The sequence below is a fragment of the Nerophis ophidion genome, linkage group LG06, assembly GCF_033978795.1.
Source record: "Nerophis ophidion isolate RoL-2023_Sa linkage group LG06, RoL_Noph_v1.0, whole genome shotgun sequence".
In the NCBI taxonomy this organism is placed as follows: domain Eukaryota; kingdom Metazoa; phylum Chordata; class Actinopteri; order Syngnathiformes; family Syngnathidae; genus Nerophis; species Nerophis ophidion.
This window is the reverse complement of record NC_084616.1, coordinates 14311347-14336511: the sequence shown is the minus strand read 5'-3', so window position 1 is coordinate 14336511 and position 25165 is coordinate 14311347. Positions and strand designations below refer to the sequence as shown.

At 38.8% G+C, this 25165-nt stretch overlaps 1 protein-coding gene across 1 annotated transcript in view; it reads right to left on the bottom strand.

Annotated features, from left to right (window-relative positions):
* The window catches only part of ntsr1 (neurotensin receptor 1 (high affinity)), a 75019-nt gene extending 50427 nt beyond the window's left edge, over positions 1 to 24592 (bottom strand). Inside the window, exon 1 of the mRNA XM_061902225.1 lies at positions 23905 to 24592. Within this exon, the coding sequence (XP_061758209.1) occupies positions 23905 to 24576 (672 nt within the window). The 5' untranslated portion in view covers positions 24577 to 24592. The remainder of the gene's footprint in view (positions 1 to 23904) is intronic.
* Positions 24593 to 25165: the final 573 nt, after the last annotated feature.

Genomic DNA, 25165 nt, shown 5'->3' with positions numbered 1-25165 from the left:
CGTTTAAGAATTGGAAATAGAATGAATTTATTATACCGTATTTCCTTGAATTGCCGCCGGGTCAAACTCGTCACGTCACAAGTGACACTTCACCTGTCATCATTTTCAAAATGGAGGAGGCTGGTTTCAATCATTTGAAATCACATAAAGGGAAGAAGATTAAGAGCTATTTAGTAGGTTTTAAGGTCCAAGCTATTGAATATGCCAAAAAGAACAGTAAGCGGCTATGTTTTATTGATATACCGTAGCTGCGTGTGTCAAATATGAGTCATTAAATGACTCCCGCCTCCTGGTAGTAGAGGGCGCTAGTGATCCTTCTTGCGACTACTCGGCTGCAGAAGAAGTGACAACAAGCAGCAAGAGTGAGCAGCGATTGTTTATTTTTTTCCTCTCGCTTGCACTTTTAACACGGAGGATTACATATCTAAAATAAAACCGTTTTCTAAACTGGCATTTCAATCGAAGCAGGAGGTAATAATGAAAGCTCCATCTTGACAGAGAGACTTTTAAAACTGAAGAAAGATAAGGAAGACTTCTATAAACAAGTTATTGATGCTTTTGATCAGAAGGAGCTGCGCATGGACTTCATTTATAAGTAAAGGTAAGACAATAATAACGTTTTTTTTTTCTTAAATGTGCTTTTCATGATGGCATCCTTACATCACACTCAAATTTATAAGCGCAGGCCTAAATTTACCGCGTGCCTTTGGTAAGCGCCGGAGTGAGAAGAGGTTTTAAAATAATTAGCGCATGCTTGCCTTTACCACATGCCTTTGGTAAACGCCGGAGTGAGAAGAGGTTTTAAAATAATTAGTGCCCCGGCGGCAATTGAAGGAAATACGGTATATGGCAGATTTGAAAACAAACACAAAAGGGTTAATTTTCATTAAAGTATTGCCATAAAATTGAATTTTGTGCTGTTTTCCTTTTTATGAGTTTTTATTTTTCCAGATAAACATAAAAATCGAAAAAAAATGCGTGGTTGACAAATTAAACCGGAAGCCTTTCTTTCGCGTTTAGCATGTTTTCAGCATGGCGCTAACATCACAAAATTCATATTTTGTTTATAAACTCAGGAAATATGTCCCTGGACACATGAGGACTTTGAATGTAAAGCGCTTTGAGTCACTAGAGAAAAGCGCTATATAAATACAATTCCATTCCCAGAGAGTGAACCCGTCTGAAAGATGGCGGCATGGCACAAACAATAACACACCTACTCCGTGTCTCTGTCGGTGTTTTATGAAAACTATTTCTTGGATACAAAACATTATGGTCGTTGGTGAAGAAAAATCCATAAATCAACCGCAGGGGTCGAAGCGTGGGGGGGAAAAAAAGTAGTGGCTTATCGTCTAGAAAATGCGGTTCACTGTCGATTCCCATTCTCCTCAAGAGACGCAGAGCGTGTAAAGGGCGGGACAAAGCCGAGCATTTACCCGACAACCTGCCCAGTGGCCTAGTGGTTAGAGCAGTGGTCCCCAACCTTTTTGTATCTTTTTTTTTTTTTTCTTCTTTGTCATGAAAAAGGGACGTTTTTGTCATGGAAAAGGGAGGTTTTTGTGGTTGGTGCACTAACTGTAAGTTTATATTGTGTTTTTTATGTTGATTTAATAAAAAATAAAAAAGATATATATATTTATTTATTTATTATTTTTGAATAAAAATGAATAAAAAAATTCTTCTGCGGCCCGGTACCAATCGGGCCATGGCCCGGTACCAGGCTGCGGCCCGGTGGTTGGGGACCACTGGGTTAGAGTGTCCGCCCTGAGATTATAGGTTGTGAGTTCAAACCTCCGGCCGAGTCATACCAAAGGCTATAAAAATGGGATCCATTACCTCCCTGCTTGGCACTCAGCATCAAGGGGTTGAAATGGGGGGGTTAAATCACCCAAAATGATTCCCGGGCATGGCCACCGCTGCTGCTCCCTTCACCTCCTAGGGGGGTGATCAAGGCTGATGGGTCAAATGCAGAGAATAATTTCGCCACACCTAGTGTGTGTGTGTGACAATCATGGGTACTTTAACTTTAACTAGCTCAGAACCGGGGGAGACGAGCGGCCCGGTAGCTTCCGAAGCACTCCGCCGAAGGACCGGGCGACAATACAAAACCGCGGTACACCGGACCCCAGCGCTGATAGTACGGCAGAGAGTCACTGGGCGAATCGGACGTGTCCAGACAGAGACAATTTTTGTTATTTGGCTCCAAAGACATGCACCTGGGGATAGGTTGATTGGCAACACTAAATTGGCCCTAGTGTGTGAATGTGAGTGTGAATGTTGTCTGTCTATCTGTGTTGGCCCTGCGATGAGGTGGCGACTTGTCCAGGGTGTACCCCGCCTTCCGCCCGATTGTAGCTGAGATAGGCGCCAGCGCCCCCCGCGACCCCGAAAGGGAATAAGCGGTAGAAAATGGATGGATGGATGGATGGGCTCCAAAATGGCTCTTTCAACGTTCTGGGTAGCCTACCCCTGCATTAGTGGAAAAGCGGCAAATGAGTGAAAGCGACAGAAATGTTTCCATGGAGACGAAGTACCGCCCCCAATGTCCACGCGATGTTGCAGAGTCTTGTCAACCGAGACGGCCCCACAGCATCCAGAGCCTTAAGGAACTCCGGGCGGATCTCATGCCACCGAGGAGCTTTTTAACTACCTCCGCCCCAGAAATAGGAGAGCCCCTTCCTCACAGGAAGCAGTGCCTGCGGGAAAAAGTGGGAGTTGCACCGCCGACTTGTCTTATTTGCACAGAGAAAGTTGCGGTGTTTAAGGGGATACCATTTGAAACGTCACACCAGAGAGATGAGAGCGCGAACCATCTTGCAAATTAAAAAAAAAAAAAACAGTCAAGATTTCTTCGAGAAAACAACCGGAAAAGAGCGACGCAGCAGTCAACGCTCGCTACATGCTGAGGGGAGACGGTTGCTGGGGCGGGAAAGCCATTCAGAGGGTGAATTCATTCAAAATAAATCTTTTCTTGCCGCCCGGCCTCACCCGGTTTCTGCATCCAGTGCCCCCCCCCCGGGTGAATTGAGTTTTGAGACCCCTGCTCTCGACGCTCGTTTTAGCCCAGACGAAGCTTTTAGTAGCAGAAAGACAATCATAAATCTGGTCAAATGGTGGAGGTTTCCATGGAGACTAATTGACCTTATCTGAAGCACCTGGGATGATGCTCTCAAGAAAATAAAAGGGTCCGCTCCCGGCCGCTTTCCCTCTCTCTGGTTTTTATTTCTGTTATCCTCATTATTTACTCTTTTTGTCAGGTTATGACGGCACCAAATAGTTTCACTTTCACAAAAAAAGTCAAAAGTAATCCTTTTGATCGCCAGGGTATCGCGATACTATTGAATCCAAAACGGGACTAAAATCTCTTTGAAAAGTCCCGGTTCACAATTTATTATTATTATTATTTATTTTTTTTAACGGGCTTGACGGCGCCTTGTCACGATGTGGCATTGCTCTGCAGAGGAGCATGTTCAGCAGCGCACAATCACAGAGTACCTACAAGCAGACACAGTGTGTGGACAGAAAAGGGAGAACGGACACATTTTGGGTAAAAAAGGTAAAGATAAAGGTGAAGTTCTAATACTGAAACTCCATGGCGGCGAATAAAAGTAAGTTTCTTACAAGTAGCATTATCACTGGAGGAGGAGGAATAGCTAAACACGCCGTCGGAGGATACAATAGCTCACAGGCGTCACAATGTAAATAAACGCCACGGGTGGAGCCATCCACTGTAATGATACCAAGTACAACACCATATGGAGTCGATACTACTATGATTACATTAATATCTTTCTCTCTGGTTTTTATTTCTGTTATCCTCATTATTTCAATCAATCAATCAATGTTTATTTATATAGCCCCAAATCACAAATGTCTCAAAGGACTGCACAAATCATTACGACTACAACATCCTCGGAAGATTTACTCTTTTTGTCGCGTTTGTCGGGTTATGACACCACCAAATAGTTTCACTTTCACAAAAAATCGTTTTGATCACTAGGGGCTGTACGGTATACCGGTACTAGTATAGTATTGCGGTACTATTGAATCAAAAATTGTACTAAACTCTCTTTGAAAAGTCCCGGTGCACAATTTATTATTATTATTATTTTTTTTTTTTTACAGGCTTGATGGCGCCTCGTCACGACGTGACATTGCTGAGCAGAGGAGCATGTTCGGCAGCGCACAATCACAGAGTACCTACAAGCAGACACAGTGTGTGGACAGAAAAGGGAGAACGGACGCATTTTGGGTAAAAAAGTAAAGATAAAGGTGAAGTTCTAACACTGAAACTCCATGGCGGTGAATAAAAGTAAGTTTCTTACAAGTATCATTATCACTGGAGGAGAAGGAATAGCTAAACACGCCGTCGGAGGATACAATAGCTCACCGGCGTCACAATGTAAACAAACGCCACGGGTGGAGCTACACCTGACATCCACTGTAATGATACCAAGCACAATATCATATTGAGTCGATACTACTGTGATTACATTGATATTTTTTATCGTCACAAAATATTTTTTTCTTTTTTTTTTTTTAATTCATATCATAGTTATAAACTCAGGAAATACTTTGAATAAGACCAATGTATGATCCTGTAACTACTTGGTATCGGGTCGATACCTAAATTTGTGGTATCATCCAAAACTAATGTAGAGTATCAAACAGAAGAATAAGTGATTATTACATTTTAACAGAAGTGTAGATAGAATATGTTGAAATGGAAAATAAGTTAACAGTAAATTAGGTTAATCATTCATTTTTTACAGTTTGTCCCTCATAATAATAGGTAGATAAATGACACAATATGTTACTGCATAGACTAATTAGGAGACTTTGTTTGTTTACTTACTACAAGTAGACAAGTTTACTATTTTATTTAAGGACTAAATTGCAATAATAAAAATATGTTTAATGTACCCTAAGATTTTTTTGTTCAAATAAAGCCAATAATGCCCATTTTTTGTGGTCCCCCTTTATTTAGAAAAGTATGGAAACACATTATGGTACCGGTACTGGTATAGAGGCAAATTTTTATTAATTTAAAAATGTTTTTACGGCCTTAACGGCGCCGTGTCACATCGTGGTATTGCTGGTGTTACGAGCAGAGGAGCATTTTCGGCAGCACACAATCACAGAGTACTTACAAGCAGACACAGTGTGTGGACAAAAAAGAGAGAACGGACGCATTTTGGGTAAAAAAGTAAATATAAAGGTGAAGTTCTAACACTGAAACTCCATGGTGGTGAATAAAAGTAAGTTTCTTACAAGTAGCATTATCACTGGAGGAGGAGGAATAGCTAAACACGCCGTCGGAGGATACAATAGCTCACCGGCGTCACAATGTAAACAAACGCCACGCGTGGAGCTACGCCTGACATCCACTGTAATGATACCAAGCTCAATAGCGTATTGAGTCGATACTACTATGATTACATTGATATTTTTTATCGTCACAAAATATTTTTTCATTTAAAAAAAAAATCATATTATGTTTATAAACTCAGGAAATATGTCCTTTGAATAAGACCAATGTATGATCCTGTTACTATTTGGTATCGGGTCGATACCTATATTTGTGGTATCATCCAAAACTAATGTAGAGTATCAAACAGAAGAATAAGTGATTATTACATTTTAACAGAAGTGTAGATAGAATATGTTAAAATGGAAAATAAGTTAACAGTAAATTAGGTTAATCATTCATTTTTTACAGTTTGTCCCTCATAATAATAGGTAGATAAATGACACAATATGTTACTGCATAGACTAATTAGGAGACTTTGTTTGTTTACTTACTACTAGTAGACAAGTTTACTGTTTTATTTAAGGACTAAATTGCAATAGTAAAACTATGTTTAATGTACCCTAAGATTTTTTTGTTCAAATAAAGCCAATAAAGCCATTTTTTGTGGTCCCCCTTTATTTAGAAATGTATCGAAATACATTTTGGTACCGGTATAAAGGCCCATTGTGTGAATTGTTTGACCTCTGCTCGACATTGAGTTAGTGTTGTAGTTTCCCGGTTGTTGAGCAGTAAAAAAAAAAAAAAAAAAAATGTCGGGCAAATTGGAACACGCCTTTTAAACGCCACGGCAGCGCTTTTTCCACGGCCACATGACGGCCTTCACAAATATATTCCCACTTTTTATCCGGTCAGCTCGGTGCTACCTGCACTCTGCTGCTGTTTGTGTTTGTGCTACAGTATATGCAGTGTCCTATATGCTATGTGCTACAGTGTATGCTATGTGCTACAGTGTGTTGCAATGTGACACATTATATGCTATGTGCTACAGTATTTTCTATAAGCTTTGTGCTACAGTATATGCTGTGTTCTATATGCTATGTGCTAAAGTGTGTGTTATGTGCTACAGTTTATGCTATGTGCTACAGTGTATGCTATCTGCTACAGTGTGCAATGTGACACATTATATACTATGTGCTACAGTATTTTCTATAAGCTTTGTGCTACAGTATATGCTGTGTTATATATGCTATGTGCTACAGTGTGTGTTATGTGCTACAGTTTATGCTATGTGCTACAGTATTTTCGATAAGCTTTGTGCTACAGTATATGCTGTGTGCTATGTGGCGTCTGCTATGTGCTACAGCAGGGGTCACCAACATTTTTGAAACCAAGAGCTACTTCTTGGGTACTGATTAATGCAAAGGGCTACCAGTTTGATACACACTTAAATAAATTGCCAGAAATAGCCAATTTGCTCAATTTATTTAATACATAATTCTATATATATATATACAAAAAAATGGGTATTTATGTCCGTCATTCCGTCGTATATTTTTTTTCCTTTTATGGAAGGTTTTTTGTAGAGAATAAATGATGAAAAAAACACTTGATTGAACAGTTTAAAAGAGGAGAAAACAGGAAAGAAATGAAATTAAATTTTGAAACATAGTTTATCTTCGATTTCGACTCTTTAAAATTCAAAATTCTACCCCCAAAAAATGAAGAGAAAAATTAGCTAATTTGAATCTTTTTGAAAAAATAAAAAAATAATTTATGGAACAAAATTAGTAAATTTTCCTGATTAAGATTAATTTTAGAATTTTGATGACATGTTTTAAATAGGTTAAAATCCAATCTGCACTTTGTTAGAATATATAACAAATTGGACCAAGCTATATTTCTAAAAAAGACAAATCATTATTTCTTCTAGATTTTCCAGAACAAAAATTGAAAAATAAATGCCAAAAGACTTTGAAATAAGATTTAAATGTGATTCGACAGATTTTCTAGATTTGCCAGAATATTTTTTTTTATCTTAATCATAATAAGTTTGAAAAAATATTTCACAAATATTCTAAACAAACTAAAATGAAGAATCAAATGAAAATGTATTTATTATTCTTTACAATTAAAAAAAAAAAAATTACTTGAACATTGATTTAAATTGTCAGGAAAGAAGAGGAAGGAATTTAAAAGGTAAAAAGGTATATGTGTTTAAAAATCCTAAAATCATTTTTAAGGTTGTATTTTTTCTCTAAAATTGTCTTTCTGAAAGTTATAAGAAGCAAAGTTAAAAAAAAAAAAGAATTTATTTAAACAAGTGAAGACCAAGTCTTTCAAATATTTTCTAGGATTTTCAAATTCTATTTGAGTTTTGTCTCTCTTAATTTTAAAAATGTCGAGCAAAGCGAGGCCAGCTTGCTAGTAAATAAATACAATTTAAAAAATAGAGGCAGCTCACTGGTAAGTGCTGCTATATGAGCTAATTTTAGAACAGGCCAGCGGGCGACTCATCTGGTCCTTATGGGCACCACAGTATTGAATATATACTTTGTGCTACGGTGTATGCTCTGTGCTATGTGCTACAGTGTGTGTTATGTGCTACATTATTTTTTATATCGTATGTGCTATATGCTATCTGCTACAGTGTGTTGCAATGCGCTACATTATCTGCTATGGGCTACAGTATTTTCTATAAGATTTGTGCTACAGTATATGCTGTGTACTATATGCTATGTGCTACAGTGTGTACTATGTGCTCCATTTTATGCTATGTGCTACAGTATGCGCTATTTGCCGTATGCTGTGCTATATGCTACAGTATTTTCTATAAGCTTTGTGCTACAGTATATGCCGTGTGCTATATGCTAAGTCTTGCAGTGTGTGCTATGTGCCACATTATTTTCTATATGCTGTGTGGTATGCTATGTGCTACAGTATTTTCTATAAGCTTTGTGCTACAGTATATGCACTGTCCTATATGCTATGTGCTACAGTGTGTGCTATTTGCTCGATTTTATGCAGTGTGCTACAGTATTTGCTATATGCTGTGTGCTATACGCTATGTGCTGCAATGTGCTACATTATATACTATGTGCTACAGTATTTTCTATAAGCATTGTGCTAAAGTATGTGCTGTTGTCTATATGCCCTGTGCTACAGTGTGTGCTTTGTGCTACTTTTGATGTGTGCTACAGTATTTGTATATACTGTGTGCTATATGCTATGTGCTACTGTATTTTATAAATAATGTGTGCTATATGTTATGTGCTACAGTGTGTTGCAATGTGCTACATCATATGCTATGTGCTACAGTATTTCTGTATGCTTTGTGCTACAGTATATGCTGTGTACTGTATGCTATGTGCTACAGTATTTTCTATATGCTGTGTGCTATATGTTATGTCCTGCAGTGTGTGTGCTACAGTATTTCCTATATGATGTGTGCTATACGCCATGTGCTGCTACGGTGTGTTGCTACGTGCTACATTATATGCTGCGTTTTATGTGCTACAGTTTATGCTGTGTGTTATGGTATTGCATCTCTGAATTGTGGTACAGTGTATGCTGTGTTTAATGTTCTATGTGCTACAGTGTGTGTTGTGTGATACATTTTATGATATGTGCTACAGTATTTCTACATGCTTTGTGCTACAATATATGCTGTGTGCTATATGCCTCTGTATTTTATATATGCTGTGTGCTATGTGCTACAGTATGTTGCAATGTGCTACATTATATCTATGCTACAGTATTTCCTATAAGCTGTGTGCTACATCATATGCTGTGTACTATATGCTATGTGCTACAGTGTGTACTATGTGCTCCATTTTATGCTATGTGCTACAGTATGCGCTATTTGCCGTATGCTGTGCTATATGCTACAGTATTTTCTATAAGCTTTGTGCTACAGTATATGCCGTGTGCTATATGCTAAGTCTTGCAGTGTGTGCTATGTGCCACATTATTTTCTATATGCTGTGTGGTATGCTATGTGCTACAGTATTTTGTATAAGCTTTGTGCTACAGTATATGCACTGTCCTATATGCTATGTGCGACAGTGTGTACTATGTGCTCAATTTTATGCAGTGTGCTACAGTATTTGCTATATGCTGTGTGCTATACGCTGCGATGTGTTGCAATGTGCTACATTATATGCTATGTGCTACAGTATTTTCTATAAGCATTGTGCTACAGTATGTGCTGTTGTCTATATGCCCTGTGCTACAGTGTGTGCTTTGTGCTACTTTTGATGTGTGCTACAGTATTTGTATATACTGTCTGCTATATGCTATGTGCTACTGTATTTTCTAAATAATGTGTGCTATATGTTATGTGCTACAGTGTGTTGCAATGTGCTACATCATATGCTATGTGCTACAGTATTTCTGTATGCTTTGTGCTACAGTATATGCTGTGTACTGTATGCTATCTGCTACAGTATTTTCTATATGCTGTGTGCTATATGCTATGTCCTGCAGTGTGTGTGCTACAGTATTTCCTATATGATGTGTGCTATACGCCATGTGCTGCTACGGTGTGTTGCTATGTGCTACATTATATTCTATGTGCTACAGTATTTTCCATATGTTTTGCTCTACAGTATATGCTTTGTTTTATGTGCTACAGTTTATGCTGTGTGCTATGGTATTGAATCTATGAATTGTGGTACAGTGTATGCTGTGTTTAATGTTCTATGTGCTACAGTGTGTGTTGTGTGATACATTTTATGATATGTGCTACAGTATTTCTACATGCTTTGTGCTACAATGTATGCTGTGTGCTATATGCCTCTGTATTTTATATATGCTGTGTGCTATGTGCTACAGTATGTTGCAATGTGCTACATTATATCTATGTGCTACAGTATTTCCTATAAGCTGTGTGCTACATCATATGTTGTGTACTATATGCTATGTGCTACATGTTATGCTATGTGCTACAGTATTTGCTATATGCTTTGTGCTATATGTGCTGCAGTGTGTGATATGTGCTGCAGTATCTTCTATATGTGTGCTATATGCTGTGTGCTACAGTGTGTTGCAATGTGCTAAAGTATATGCTGTGTGCTACAGTATTTTACTATAAGCTTTGTGCTACAGTATATGCTGTCCTATATGCTATGTTCTACAGTGTGTGCTATGTGCTACATGCTAAGCTATGTGCTACAGTATTTTCTATATGCTGTGTGCTACAGTGTGTGCTAAGTGCTACATTATTTGTATATGCTGTGTGCTACAGTGTGCTGCAATGTTTTACATTATATGCTGTGTGCTACAGCATTTTACTATAAGCTTTGTGCTACAGTATATGCTGTGTCCTATATGCTATGTGCTACAGTGTGTGCTATGTGCTACATGCTATGCTATGTGCTACAGTATTTTCTATCAACTTTGTGCTACATTATATGCTGTGTTAAATATGCTATGTGCTACAGTGTGTGCTATGTGCTACATTTTATGCTATGCGCTACAATATTTTATATATGCTGTGTGCTACAGTGTGTGCTATGTGCTACATTGTTTTTATATGCTGTGTGCTACAGTGTGTTGCAATGCGCTACATTATATGCTGTGTGCTACAGTATTTTACTATAAGGTTGTGCTACAGCATATGCTGTGTCCTAAATGCTATGTGCTGCAGTGTGTGCTATGTGCCACATTTTATGCTATGTGCTGCAGTATTTTCTATATGCTGTGTGCTATGTGCTACATTATTTTTATGTGCTGTGTTCTATATGCTACGTGCAACAGTGTGTGCTATGTGCTACAGTATTTTCTATATGCTTTGTGCTATATGCTATGTGCTGCAATATGTGTGTGTGTGCTATGTGCTACAGTATTTTCTATATGATGTGTGCTATATGCTATGTGCTACAGTGTGTTTCAATGTGCTACATGCTATGTGCTACAGTATTTTCTATAAGCCTTGTGCTACATTAAATACTGTGTTCTATATGCTATGTGCTACAGTGTGTGCTTTGTGCTCCATTATATTCTATGTGCTACAGTATTTTCGATATGCAGTGTGCTACAGTGTGTGCTATGTGCTACATTATTTTATATGCTGCATGCTACATGATATGTGCTACAGTGTGTTGCAATGTGCTACATTATTTTATACGCTGTGTGCTACATGCTATGTGCTACAGTGTGTTGCAATGTGCAACATTATATGCTATGTGCTACAGTATTTCCTATGATATCTGTGATATATGCTACAGTGTGTGATGTGTGCTGCATTATATGCTATGTGCTGCTGTATTTGCTATTTGCTTCATGCTACAGTATATGCGGTGTGCTATATGCTATGTGCTACAGTGTGTGCTATGTGCTACAAAATATGCAACGTGGTACTGTATTTTCTATAACCTTTGTGCGACAGTATATGCTGTGTGCTATAAACTATATGCTACTGTAGTTTGTATATGCTTTGTGCTACAGTACATGCTGTGTGCTACATTATATGCTATGTGCTACAGCATTTCTATAAGCTTTGTGCTGCGTGCTATATGCTATGTACTACAGTGTGTGCTATGTACTACAGCATTTTATATGTATTTTGTGCTACAGTATATGCGCTACAGGATTTTCTATAAGCTTCGTGCTACAGTGTATGCTGTGTGCTATCTGCTAAGTGCTACAGTATGTGATATATGCTAGCTGCTATTTTTATGCTATCTGCTATTGTGCTACAGTATGTGCTACTTCTTGTGTGCTGTGCTACTAGAATTCGTCCGAAATCATATATCACTGTATTCTGTGTGCTATATGCTACAGTGACTGCTATGGTCTGTGTGCTACATTAGGTTATGTGTTATATACTGTTTGCTATGAACATTGTTTATAATCATGGCCACCAGCAGCGAGAACGATTCGGACCGAGAAAGCGACGATTTCCCCATTCATTTGAGCGAGGATAAAATATTTGTGGATGAGGATAGTTAGAGTGAAGAAGTAGGAAATAAAAAAAAGACAGGGCAGTGGGATCGATTCATATGTTATTAGACACATTTACTAGGATAATTCTGGAAAATCCCTTATCTGCTTATTGTGTTACTAGTGTTGTAGTGAGATTATACTGTCCTACCTGAAAGTCAGAGGGGTGTGGCGACCACCAGTGTCTCTGAGGGAAGCCACGGAGGAGGCAAGAGAGTTGCAGTTGCCTCTTTTTACACGAGAAACGACTCAAGCTCCGCTCATTTCTACGGTAAGAGCCGACTTATTACCACAATTTTTTCACCGAAACCTGCCGGTTGACATGTTGTCGGGAACCATGTTCGCTTGACCGCTCTGTTCCATATTAAGCTTCACCTTCGGGAATGTAAACAAGGATACACCGGCTGTGTTTGTGTTGCTTAAGGCAGCCGCAATACACCGCTTCCCAACTACATCTTTCTTCTTTGACGTCTCCATTATTAATTGAACAAATTGCAAAAGATTCAGCAACACAGATGTCCAGAATACTGTGGAATTATGCGATTAAAGCAGACGACTTATAGCTGGGATTTGTTATGTTGTGTTTCTAATGTGTTACAGTGCGGATGTTCTCCCGAAATGTGTTTGTCATTCTTGTTACAACTGTAACAAACAGCATACTAGGCAGTTTGCATGTTGTATGTGGCTTCTGCAGACACACATAAGCGACTGCAACGCATACTTAGTCAACAGCCACACAGGTTACACTGAGGGTTGTGATATAAACAACTTTAACACTCTTACTAATGTGCGCCACACTGTGAACCCACACCAAACAAGAATGACAAAACACATTTTGGGAGAACATCCTCACTGTAACACAACATAAACGCAACATAACAACTACCCAGAATCCTTAGGAAATCCCTACTCTTCCAGGGGCCAATATACATCCACGCTAGCACCAAACCCCGGCCACCTCAACCGACACACGAAGGGGCGGGGGTGGTAGCGGGGCCGGTGTATAATGGGGCCTGGAATAGTTATGATGCATAGGACTCTGGGTATTTGTTATGTTGTGTTTCTAATGTGTTACAGTGCGGATGTTCTCCCGAAATGTGTTTGTCATTCTTGTTACAACCGTAACAAACAGCATACTAGGCAGTTCGCATGTTGTATGTGGCTTCTGCAGACACACATAAGCGACTGCAAAGCATACTTAGTCAACAGCCATACAGGTTACACTGAGGGTTGTGATATAAACAACTTTAACACTCTTACTAATATGCGCCACACTGTGAACACACACCAAACAAGAATGACAAACACATTTCGGGAGAACATCCGCACTGTAACACAACATAAACGCAACATAACAAATGCCCAGAATCCTAAGGAAATCCCTACTCTTCCAGGGGCCAATATACATCCACGCTAGCACCAAACTCCGGCCACCACAACAGACGCACGGAGGGGCGGGGATGGTAGTGGGGGGGTGTATAATGGAGCCCGGAATAGTTATGATGCATAGGACTCTGGGTATTTGTTATGTTGTGTTTATAATGTGTTACAGTGCGGATGTTCTCCCGAAATGTGTTTGTCATTCTTGTTACAACTGTAACAAACAGCATACTAGGCAGTTCGCATGTTGTATGTGGCTTCTGCAGACACACATAGGCGACTGCAAGGCATACTTAGTCAACAGCCATACAGGTTACACTGAGGGTTGTGATATAAACAACTTTAACACTCTTACTAATATGCGCCACACTGTGAACCCACACCAAACAAGAATGACAAAACACATTTTGGGAGAACATCCGCACTGTAACACAACATAAACGCAACATAAGAAATACCCCAGAATCCTAAGGAAATCCCTACTCTTCCAGGGGCCAATATACATCCACGCTAGCACCAAACCCCGGCTACCTCAACCAACGCACGAAGGGGCGGGGGTGGCAGTGGGGGGGTGTATAATGGAGCCCGGAATAGTTATGATGCATAGGACTCTGGGTATTTGTTATGTTGTGTTTATAATGTGTTACAGTGCGGATGTTCTCCCGAAATGTGTTTGTCATTCTTGTTACAACTGTAACAAACAGCATACTAGGCAGTTTGCATGTTGTATGTGGCTTCTGCAGACACACATAGGCGACTGCAAGGCATACTTAGTCAACAGCCATACAGGTTACACTGAGGGTTGTGATATAAACAACTTTAACACTCTTACTAATATGCGCCACACTGTGAACCCACACCAAACAAGAATGACAAAACACATTTTGGGAGAACATCCGCACTGTAACACAACATAAACGCAACATAAGAAATACCCCAGAATCCTAAGGAAATCCCTACTCTTCCAGGGGCCAATATACATCCACGCTAGCACCAAACCCCGGCTACCTCAACCAACGCACGAAGGGGCGGGGGTGGCAGTGGGGGGTGTATAATGGAACCTGGAATAGTTATGATGCATAGGACTCTGGGTATTTGTTATGTTGTGTTTATAATGTGTTACAGTGCGGATGTTCTCCCGAAATGTGTTTGTCATTCTTGTTACAACCGTAACAAACAGCATACTAGGCAGTTCGCATGTTGTATGTGGCTTCTGCAGACACACATAAGCGACTGCAACGCATACTTAGTCAACAACCATACAGGTTACACTGAGGGTTGTGATATAAACAACTTTAACACTCTTACTAATGTGCGCCACACTGTGAACCCACACCAAACAAGAATGACAAACACATTTCGGGAGAACATCCGCACTGTAACACAACATAAACACAACATAACAAATACCCAGAATCCTAAGGAAATCCCTACTCTTCCAGGGGCCAATATACATCCACGCTAGCACCAAACCCCGGCCACCTCAACCGACGCACGAAGGGGCGGGGGTGGCAGTGGGGGGTGTATAATGGAGCTTGGAATAGTTATGATGCATAGGACTCTGGGTATTTGTTATGTTGTGTTTATAATGTGTTAAAGTGCGGATGTTCTCCCGAAATGTGTTTGTCATTCTTGTTACAACCGTAACAAACAGCATACTAGGCAGTTCGCATGTTGTATGTGGCTTCTACAGACACACATAGGCGACTGCAATGCATACTTAGTCAACAACCATACAGGTTACACTGAGGGTTGTGATATAAACAACTTTAACACTCTTACTAATGTGCGCCACACCAAACAAGAATGACAAAACACATTTTGGGAGAACATCCGCACTGTAACACAACATAAACGCAACATAACAACTACCCTGAATCGTAAGGAAATCCCTACTCTTCCAGGGGCCAATATACATCCACGCTAGCACCAAACCCCGGCCACCTCAACCAACGCACGAAGGGGGGGGTTGTATAATGGAGCCCGGAATAGTTATGATGCATAGGACTCTGGGTATTTGTTATGTTGTGTTTATAATGTGTTACAGTGCGGATGTTCTCCCGAAATGTGTTTGTCATGCTTGTTACAACCGTAACAAACAGCATACTAGGCAGTTTGCATGTTGTATGTGGCTTCTGCAGACACACATAAGCGACTGCAACGCATACTTAGTCAACAACCATACAGGTTACACTGAGGGTTGTGATATAAACAACTTTAACACTCTTACTAATGTGCGCCACACTGTGAACCCACACCAAACAAGAATGATAAACACATTTCGGGAGAACATCCGCACTGTAACACAACATAAACGCAACATAAAAATTACCCAGAATCCTAAGGAAATCCCTATTCTTCCAGGGGCCAATATACATCCACGCTAGCCCAGAACAACCGAATGTTGTTCTGGGCAGATTCCTGCGAGAGGCAAGGAAATATGGAAAATTTCCCGGTATAATGGGGGGGTCGGCAAGTATGCAGCTGATCAACATCCGAGTTATCCAAGAGCCGCGGGTTGCCAACCCCTGTTCTAGAGAGTGTGTCATATTTGCTAAAGTATGTGCTATACCGCCTATGCTATGTGCTAAAATATGTGCTGTTTGGTATGCAGTCACTTAGATTTTTTGTTTCTTTAAACACATTTTATTGACTCTGGTTCATTTCCTGCTGTCGAAGCTTGTGCATGATAAATTATTTCATGTTATTGTTATTATCTTTATCACTGCCTCCACGAAACAAGTACAGATTTTAATTGCTCGGCGGTTTGTTTGTTTGTTTTTATTTATCAGGGCTAGGCTGAAATGAAATGAAAAACAAACAGCATGTGTACTCAATCACCCGCCGTGGGTGAGTAGTCGTCGGATTTGTGGACTAAAGAAAACAAAACGCCGCCAGGGTTTATAATTAGCGCCAACTCGGATAGCTAAGAGCTGCGTGGCTGTAGACAACCCCCTGGTGGAGTTTGAAAAATACATCAAAAAATAGTTGACGTTTGATGTGTGGTCAGCATCCAGCGGCTTCAACTTGCTCTGCATGCACTATAAAATATGGTTGCTCAAGTGGTGTGTGATACAGTACAATGAACTCATAAACACGATCAATGCTGACTCAGCGGTTTATCAGCGCTATTTGTTGTGTTGCAGGTTTTCCTTTTTACTTTATCATGCACTCCAAATCAGTTTAGAAAATGACTTTTTTTTTTTGCATTTAGGAGTTATCACCATCGACAATAAAGAATACTGCAATAAATATAAACAAAACCTACAATACACATCTCAGCATTTTGTTTGAATTAATTGCATCTTTGTTTTATTTAAATAAATAATACAAACAATTTTACCTAATTTTCCAATAAAAGCAATCAATTATTTGACTTTTTATCGATTGTTTTCTTTTCTTTAAAACTATTTGTATAGTTAAAATTGTATTTATTTAAAAACAAATTTAACTCTGTAATTTGAGTTGTATTTATTTTTCAGTTAATAATAATTCATGTTTCTGCATTGTGGTTATTTGACGTAGTATTGTATTTATTTAATTTTTAATGAGGAACTATAAATGAATACTTTACAGTGTATATAAGGCATGAATACTGGGTGCCATGCTAGTTTGTTATTGTTTATTTGTCTTTATTTTGCGGGATGTTGTAAAAGTGCCTCGACTAATTTTTTCTTACAGAAAAATAAGACAAATCATTTAACTTAATGTCTCAGAAAATATTGCATGATTTGTATTTCAAATAAAAATCAACAATATATTTTTTAACATTTTATTGATTTTTTTAATGTTCTGTGTAGTTTTAATTGTTTTTTTGTTGTTGTTGTTGTTTTTAGATAATAATCAGGTGTTTTTTTTAACTCTTTGTGTAATTGCATTTTTTTCGAATGTATTTTTGTTTAGCTAATAACAATAATGCATGTTTCTGCATTGGGTTTATTTAACTTAGTATTTTTATTAAATATTTTTAAAAATAATTAAAAAAATTAACCTAATTTTTCAGAAAATATTGCATGATTGGTATATTAAATAAAAAAAATATATATATATCTTTACATTTAATTTATTTTTTTTTAAGTATCTGTACAGTTTTAATTGTATTTATTTATCTATTTTTTAGATAATCTTTTTTTTTTTAACTCTTTGCATACTTTATTGTTTTCAAATGTATTTTTTTTCAGCTAATAATATTGCATGGATCTGCAATGTGTTTATTTAACTTGGTATTTTATTAAATGTTCTTAAAATAATAAAAATAATTTAACCAAATATTTCCGAAAATACTGCATGATATGTATCTTCAATAAAAAAAAAAGGAACATTTTTTTGTACATTTTATCGACTTTTATAAGTATCTGTGTAGTTTCACATTTTTTAAAGATTATATGTATATATATATATATAAAATTTTAACTTTTTGCCTAACTTCATTTTTTTAATGTATTTTTGTTTAGCTAATAACAATAATGCATGTTTCTACATTGGGTTTATTTAACTTAGTATTTTTATAAAATATTTTTAAAAATAATAATAAAAAATAACCTAATTTTTCAGAAAATATTGCATGATTGGTATCTTAAATAAAAAAAATATATTTTTACATTTTATCGATTTTTTTTAAAGTATCTGTACAGTTTTAATTGTATTTATTCATTTATTTATTTTTTAGATAATTTTTTTTTAACTCTTTGCATAACTTTATTTTTTTCAGCTAATAACAATATTGCATGGATCTGCAAAGTGTTTATTTAACTTGGTATTTTATTAAATGTTTTAAAAATAATAAAAAAAATTAACCTAATTTTTCAAAAAATATTGCATGATTGGTATCTTAAAAATATATATATATTTTTACATTTTATCGATTTTTTTTTAAAGTATCCGTACAGTTTTAATTCTATTCATTTATTTATTATTATTTATCTTTGCATAACTTTATTTTTTTCAAATGTATTTTTTTCCAGCTAATAACAATATTGCATGGATCTGCAATGTGTTTATTTAACTCGGTATTTTATTAAATGTTTTTAAAATAATAAAAATAATTTAACCAAATATTTCCAAAAATACTGCATGATTTGTATCTCGAATTAAAAAAAAAAAGGTAATTTTTTTTTGTACATTTTATCGACTTTTTTAAGTATATGTGTAGTTTTAAATTTTTTCAAAGATTATATATGTATATATTTTTTTCTTTTTTTAACTTTTTGCGTAACTTTATTTTTTTCAAATGTATTTTTGTTTAGCAAATAGGAATAATGCATGTTTCTGCATTGTGTTTATTTGACTTAGTATTTTTTTAATAAGAAAGTATAAAATAAGTACTTTACAGTGTAAATAAGTCCTGAATACTGCAGTATTCCGGAGTCCAAATCAGGATTATTCATCCCTGTTCCGTCTTAATCACCATCATCATCATCATCATCATCTTCCCCACATTCATGTTGCCATGGTGTACAGGAGAGTGACATCACTTGAGTAGGCTCCAGCTTGGTGCAGAATTAAGGAAGATTGATGTCTTCATTAGTAAGGCAGCGAGTCAGCAAATAAATACTGCAGTACTTTTACTTCTCAGCTTTTGGGACTCATTCATGTGGAGACTCTGAGGGAGACTAAAAAACATGACTTGGACACTTCATAAAGCAGCTAGAGTGGCCACAGTTTGACCCTGGAACAGACTATTTCTACTCACATGATCAAAGGTGCTTAACTTCTTTTTACACTTGTTAGGAATGTTCCGTGTACTCTTTTTATGGAATATTTTACAGTGGCCACAGTTTGACCCTGGAACAGACTATTTCTACTGACATGATCAAACGTGGTTAACTTCTTTTTACACTTGTTAAGAATCTTAAAACCATCCATGTACTTTTTTATAGAATATTTTACGGTGGCCACAGTTAGACCCTGGAACAGACTATGTCTCCAGAAGTGGTTCACTTCTTTTTACACTTGCTAGGGATGTTGAAACTTTGCAGAAACTATTTTAAGACACCTTTTACGGTGGCCACAGTTTGACCCTGGAACAGACTATTTCTACTGACATGATCAAAAGTGGTTCACTTCTTTTTACACTTGTTAGGAATGTTACGTGTGCTCTTTTTATTTGCAATATTTTACAGTGGCCAGAGTTTGACCCTGGAACAGACTATGTCTCCAGAAGTGGTTCACTTCTTTTTACACTTGTTAAGAATGTTAAACCTTTGCTTGAACTCTTTTAGAACACCTTTTACAGTGGCCACAGTTTGACCCTAGAACAGACTATTTCTGCAGAAGTGGTTCACTTCTTTTTACACTTGTTAAGAATGTTAAAACCATCCATGTACTTTTTTATAGAATATTTTACGGTGGCCACAGTTTGACCCTGGAACAGACTATTTCTACTGACATGATCAAAAGTGGTTCACTTCTTTTTACACTTGTTAAGATCGTTACGTGTGCTCTTTTTATTTGCAATATTTTACGGTGGCCACAGTTTGACCCTGGAACAGACTATGTCTCCAGAAGTGGTTCACTTCTTTTTACACTTGTTAGGGATGTTAACACTTTGCATGAACTCTTTTAGAACACTTTTTTCTTGTGGCCACAGTTTGACCTTGGAACACACTATTTCTCCGGAAGTGGTTCACTTCTTTTTACACTTGTGAGGAATGTTCCGTGTACTCTTTTATAGAATACTTTAAGAATACTTTATGGTGGCCACAGTTTGACCCTGGAACAGACTATGTCTCCAGAGGGGGTTTACTTCTTTTTACACTTGCTAAGAATGTTAAATCTTTGCATAAACTCTTTTAGAACACTTTTTTCTGGTGGCCACAGTTTGACCCTGGAACAGACTATTTCTCTAGAAATGATCATAAGTGGTTCACTTCTTTTTACACTTGTTAGGAATGTTACGTGTACTCTTTTTATAGAATATTTTACAGTGGCCACAGTTTGACCCTGGAACAGACTATTTCTCCCAAAGTGGTTCACTTCTTTTTACACTTGCTAAGAATGTTAAAACTTTGCATGAACTCTTTTAGAACACCTTTTACGGTGGCCACAGTTTGACCCTGGAACAGTCTATTTCTACTGACATGATCAAAAGTGGTGCACTTCTTTTTACACTTGTTAAGAATCTTAAAATCATCCATGTACTTTTTTATAGAATATTTTACGGTGGCCACAGTTTGACCCTGGAACAGACAATTCTACTGACATGATCAAAAGCGCTTAACTTCTTCTTACACTTGTTAGGAATGTCCTGTGTACTCCTTTATAGAATATTTTATGGTGGCCACAGTTCGACCCTGGAACAGACTATTTCTCTGGAAGTGGTTCACTTCTTTTTACACTTGCTAAGAATGTTAAAACCATCCATGTACTTTTTTATAGAATATTTTACGGTGGCCACAGTTAGACCCTGGAACAGACTATGTCTCCAGAAGTGGTTCACTTCTTTTTACACTTGCTAGGGATGTTGAAACTTTGCAGAAACTATTTTAAGACACCTTTTACGGTGGCCACAGTTTGACCCTGGAACAGACTATTTCTCTAGAAATGATCATAAGTGGTTCACTTCTTTTTACACTTGTTAGGAATGTTACGTGTACTCTTTTTATAGAATATTTTACGGTGGCCACAGTTTGACCCTGGAACAGACTATTTCTCCCAAAGTGGTTCACTTCTTTTTACACTTGCTAAGAATGTTAAAACTTTGCATGAACTCTTTTAGAACACCTTTTACGGTGGCCACAGTTTGACCCTGGAACAGACTATTTCTACTGACATGATCAAAAGTGGTGCACTTCTTTTTACACTTGTTAAGAATCTTAAAATCATCCATGTACTTTTTTATAGAATATTTTACAGTGGCCACAGTTTGACCCTGGAACAGACAATTCTACTGACATGATCAAAAGCGCTTCACTTCTTCTTACACTTGTTAGGAATGTTCTGTGTACTACTTTATAGAATATTTTACGGTGGCCACAGTTTGACCCTGGAACAGACTGTCTCCAGAAGTGGTTCACTTCTTTTTACACTTACTAAGAATGTTAAAACTTCACAATTACTCTTTTAGAACACCTTTTACAGTGGCCACAGTTTGACCCTGGAACAGACTATTTCTACTGAAATTATCAATACTGGTTAACTTCTTTTTACACTTGTTTAAAAGTTATTAATCTTAGAATATGACTTTAAACATAATATGTACACTTAATAGAGCTGGCGGCCACAGTTTGACCCTGGAACAGACTATTTCTATTGACATGATCAAACGTGGTTCACTTCTTTTTACACTTGTTAGGGATGTTAAAACTTTGCATGAACTCTTTTAGAACACATTTTATGGTCGCCACAGTTTGACCCTGGAACAGACTATGTCTCCAGAAGTGGTTCACTTCTTTTTACACTTGTTAGGAATGTTCCGTGTACTCTTTTATAGAATACTTTAAGAATATTTTACGGTGGCCACAGTTTGACTCTGGAACAGACTATTTCTCCAGAAGTGGTTCACTTCTTTTTATACTTGCTAAGGATGTTAAAACTTTGCATGAACTCTTTTAGAACAACTTTTACTGCGGCCACAGTTTGACCCTGGAACGGACTATGTCTCCAGAAGTGGTTCACTTCTTTTTACACTTGTTAGGACTGTTAAAACTTTGCATGAACTCTTTTAGAACAACTTTTACGGTGGCCACAGTTTGACCTTGGAACAGACTATTTCTCCAGAGATGATCAAAAGTGCTTAGCTTCTTTTTACACTTGCTAGGGATGTTAAAACTTGGCACGAACTCCTTTTAGAACACATTTTATGGTGGCCACAGTTTGACCCTGGAACAGACTATTTCTACTGACATGATCAAAAGTGGTTAACTTCTCTTTACACTTGTTAGGACAGTCCGTGTACTCTTTTTATGGAATATTTTACGTTGGCCACAGTTTGACCCTGGAACAGACTATTTCTGATATCATCAAAAGTGGTCAACTTATTTTTACACTTGTTAAGAATGTTAAAACCACCCATATATTGGTTGTATAATATTTTACGGTGGCCACAGTTTAACCCTGGAACAGACTATTTCTCCAGAAGTGGTTCACTTTCTTTTACACTTGCTAAGAAGTTCACTTCTTTTTACACTTGTTAGGAACATTCAGTGTACTCTTTTTATAGAATATTTTACGGTGGCCACAGTTTGACCCTGGAACAGACTATGTCTCCAGAGGGGGCTCACTTCTTTTTACACTTGATAGGACTGTCCGTGTACTCTTTTTATGGAATATTTTACCGTGGCCACAGTTTGACCCTGGAACAGACTATTTCTCCGGAAGTGGTTCACTTTTTTTTACACTTACTAGGGATGTTAAAACTTTGCATGAACTCTTTCAGAACACCTTTTACAGTGGCCACAGTTTGACCCTGGAACCGACTATTTCTCCAGAAGTGGTTCACTTCTTTTTACACTTGTTAAGAATGTTGAAACTTTGCATAAACTCTTTTAGAACACCTTTTACGATGGCAACATTTTAACCTTGGAACAGACTATGTCACCAGAGGGGGTTCACTTCTTTTTACACTTGATAGGACTGTCCGTGTACTCTATTTATGGAATATTTTACGGTGGCCACAGTTTGACCCTGGAACAGACTATTTCTCCAGAAGTGTTTCACTTCTTTTTACACTTGCTAAGGATATTAAAACTTTGCATGAACTCTTTTAGAACACCTTTTATGGTGGCCACAGTTTGACCCTGGAACAGACTATGTCTCCAGAGGGGGTTCACTTCTTTTTACACTTGTTAAGAATGTTGAAACTTTGCATGAACTCTTTTAGAACACCTTTTACCATGGCAACATTTTAACCTTGGAACAGACTATGTCACCAGAGGGGGTTCCCTTCTTTTTACACTTGTTAGGACTGTCCGTGTACTTTTTTTATGGAATATTTTACTGTGGCCACAGTTTGACCCTGGAACAGACTATGTCTCCAGAGGGGGTTCACTTCTTTTTACACTTGTTAAGAATGTTGAAACTTTGCATAAACTCTTTTAGAACACCTTTTACGATGGCAACATTTTAACCTTGGAACAGACTATGTCACCAGAGGGGGTTCCCTTCTTTTTACACTTGATAGGACTGTCCGTGTACTCTTTTTATGGAATATTTTACGGTGGCCACAGTTTGACCCTGGAACAGACTATGTCTCCAGAGGGGGTTCACTTCTTTTTACACTTGCTAAGGATATTAAAACTTTGCATGAACTCTTTTAGAACACCTTTTACGACAGCCACAGTTTGACCCCGGAAGAGCTTGGCACGCACTTTAAGGTGGCCGGCGATGACACCCACCTGCAGCACGACCTTCATGGTGGGCGGGCCGACCGTGGGCGTGCAGATGTTCTCGCCGCGGCGCGCCTCCTGGCCCATGATGACCAGCATGGGCGCCGCCAGGGCGAAGGCGGCGATCCACATGCCGCTGATGAGCTTCTTGGTGCGGCTGCGCGACATGATGCTCTTGGCCTTGAAGGGGTGGCAGATGGCCATGTAGCGCTCCACGCTCAGGGAGGCCACGTTGAAGGCGGTGGCGTAGGCGCAGCTGTCCCGCAGGAAGTAGTAGCCGCGGCACACGGCGTCCCCGAACACCCACGGGTGGTGCACCCAGATGAAGTTGTAGAGCTCGATGGGCATGGACAGCAGCAGGATGAGCAGGTCGGACACGGCCAGGCTGCCCAGGTGCAAGTGGACCGTGCTCTGCAGGTTCTGCAGGCTCTGGCGGCGCAGCAGCGTGCACAAAGTCACGCCGTTGCCCAGCGCGCCCACGCAGAACACCAGCGCGTAGATGACGCTCACCAGCACCTTGGAGAAGGCGGCCGTGTTGACGTCCAGGTCGCCCGCCGGCCCCTCCACGTCCTCGCCGGTGCCGTTGGTGAGGAGCAGGCTGCGGTTCCACCAGAGTCCCTGCGCCCAGGCGTCCGGCGTCAGGTGCGAGTCGCGCCCGCCGTGCGTCCGGTTGGCGTCCATGTCGGCGCGCGCAGCCTCCACGCTTTCCGGTGTGGGAAAGACGCGCCGGGGGAGCCTTTTTATGTTCTGCGGCAGGGGGCGTGGGCCCGCTGGTGACGTCACAAGGGAGGGTGTTTCTCCAGGTCGCATGCGCGCGTCCGAGATTGATCCATTCATCCATTTTTTCTACCGCTTGTCCCTTTCGGGCTTGCGGGAGCCTATTGCGCAATAACGAGATTTACTTGACGGCAGGTCAAATGATGGCAACATTTCGCGGTGGTAAGAAGGGACAAGCGGTAGGAAGAAATGGAGAGATGGAAGTCTTTTTCACAATGAAAACAATTTTTTTTTCATTTATGCAAATCTTGTTTTCACAAGCGCGCGTCCAAGATTCATCCATCCATCCATTCTCTACCGCTTGTCCCTTTCAGTGTTGTGTGTTTGTGTGTGTGTGTGTGTGTGTGTGTGTGTGTGTGTGTGTGTGTGTGTGTGCGCGCGTGCGCGCGCGGGGGGGGGGGGGGGGTGCTGGAGCATATTGCACAACCAACATTTCGCGGTGATAAAAAAGGGACAAGCGGTAGGAAAAAATGGAGAGATGGAAGTCTTTTTC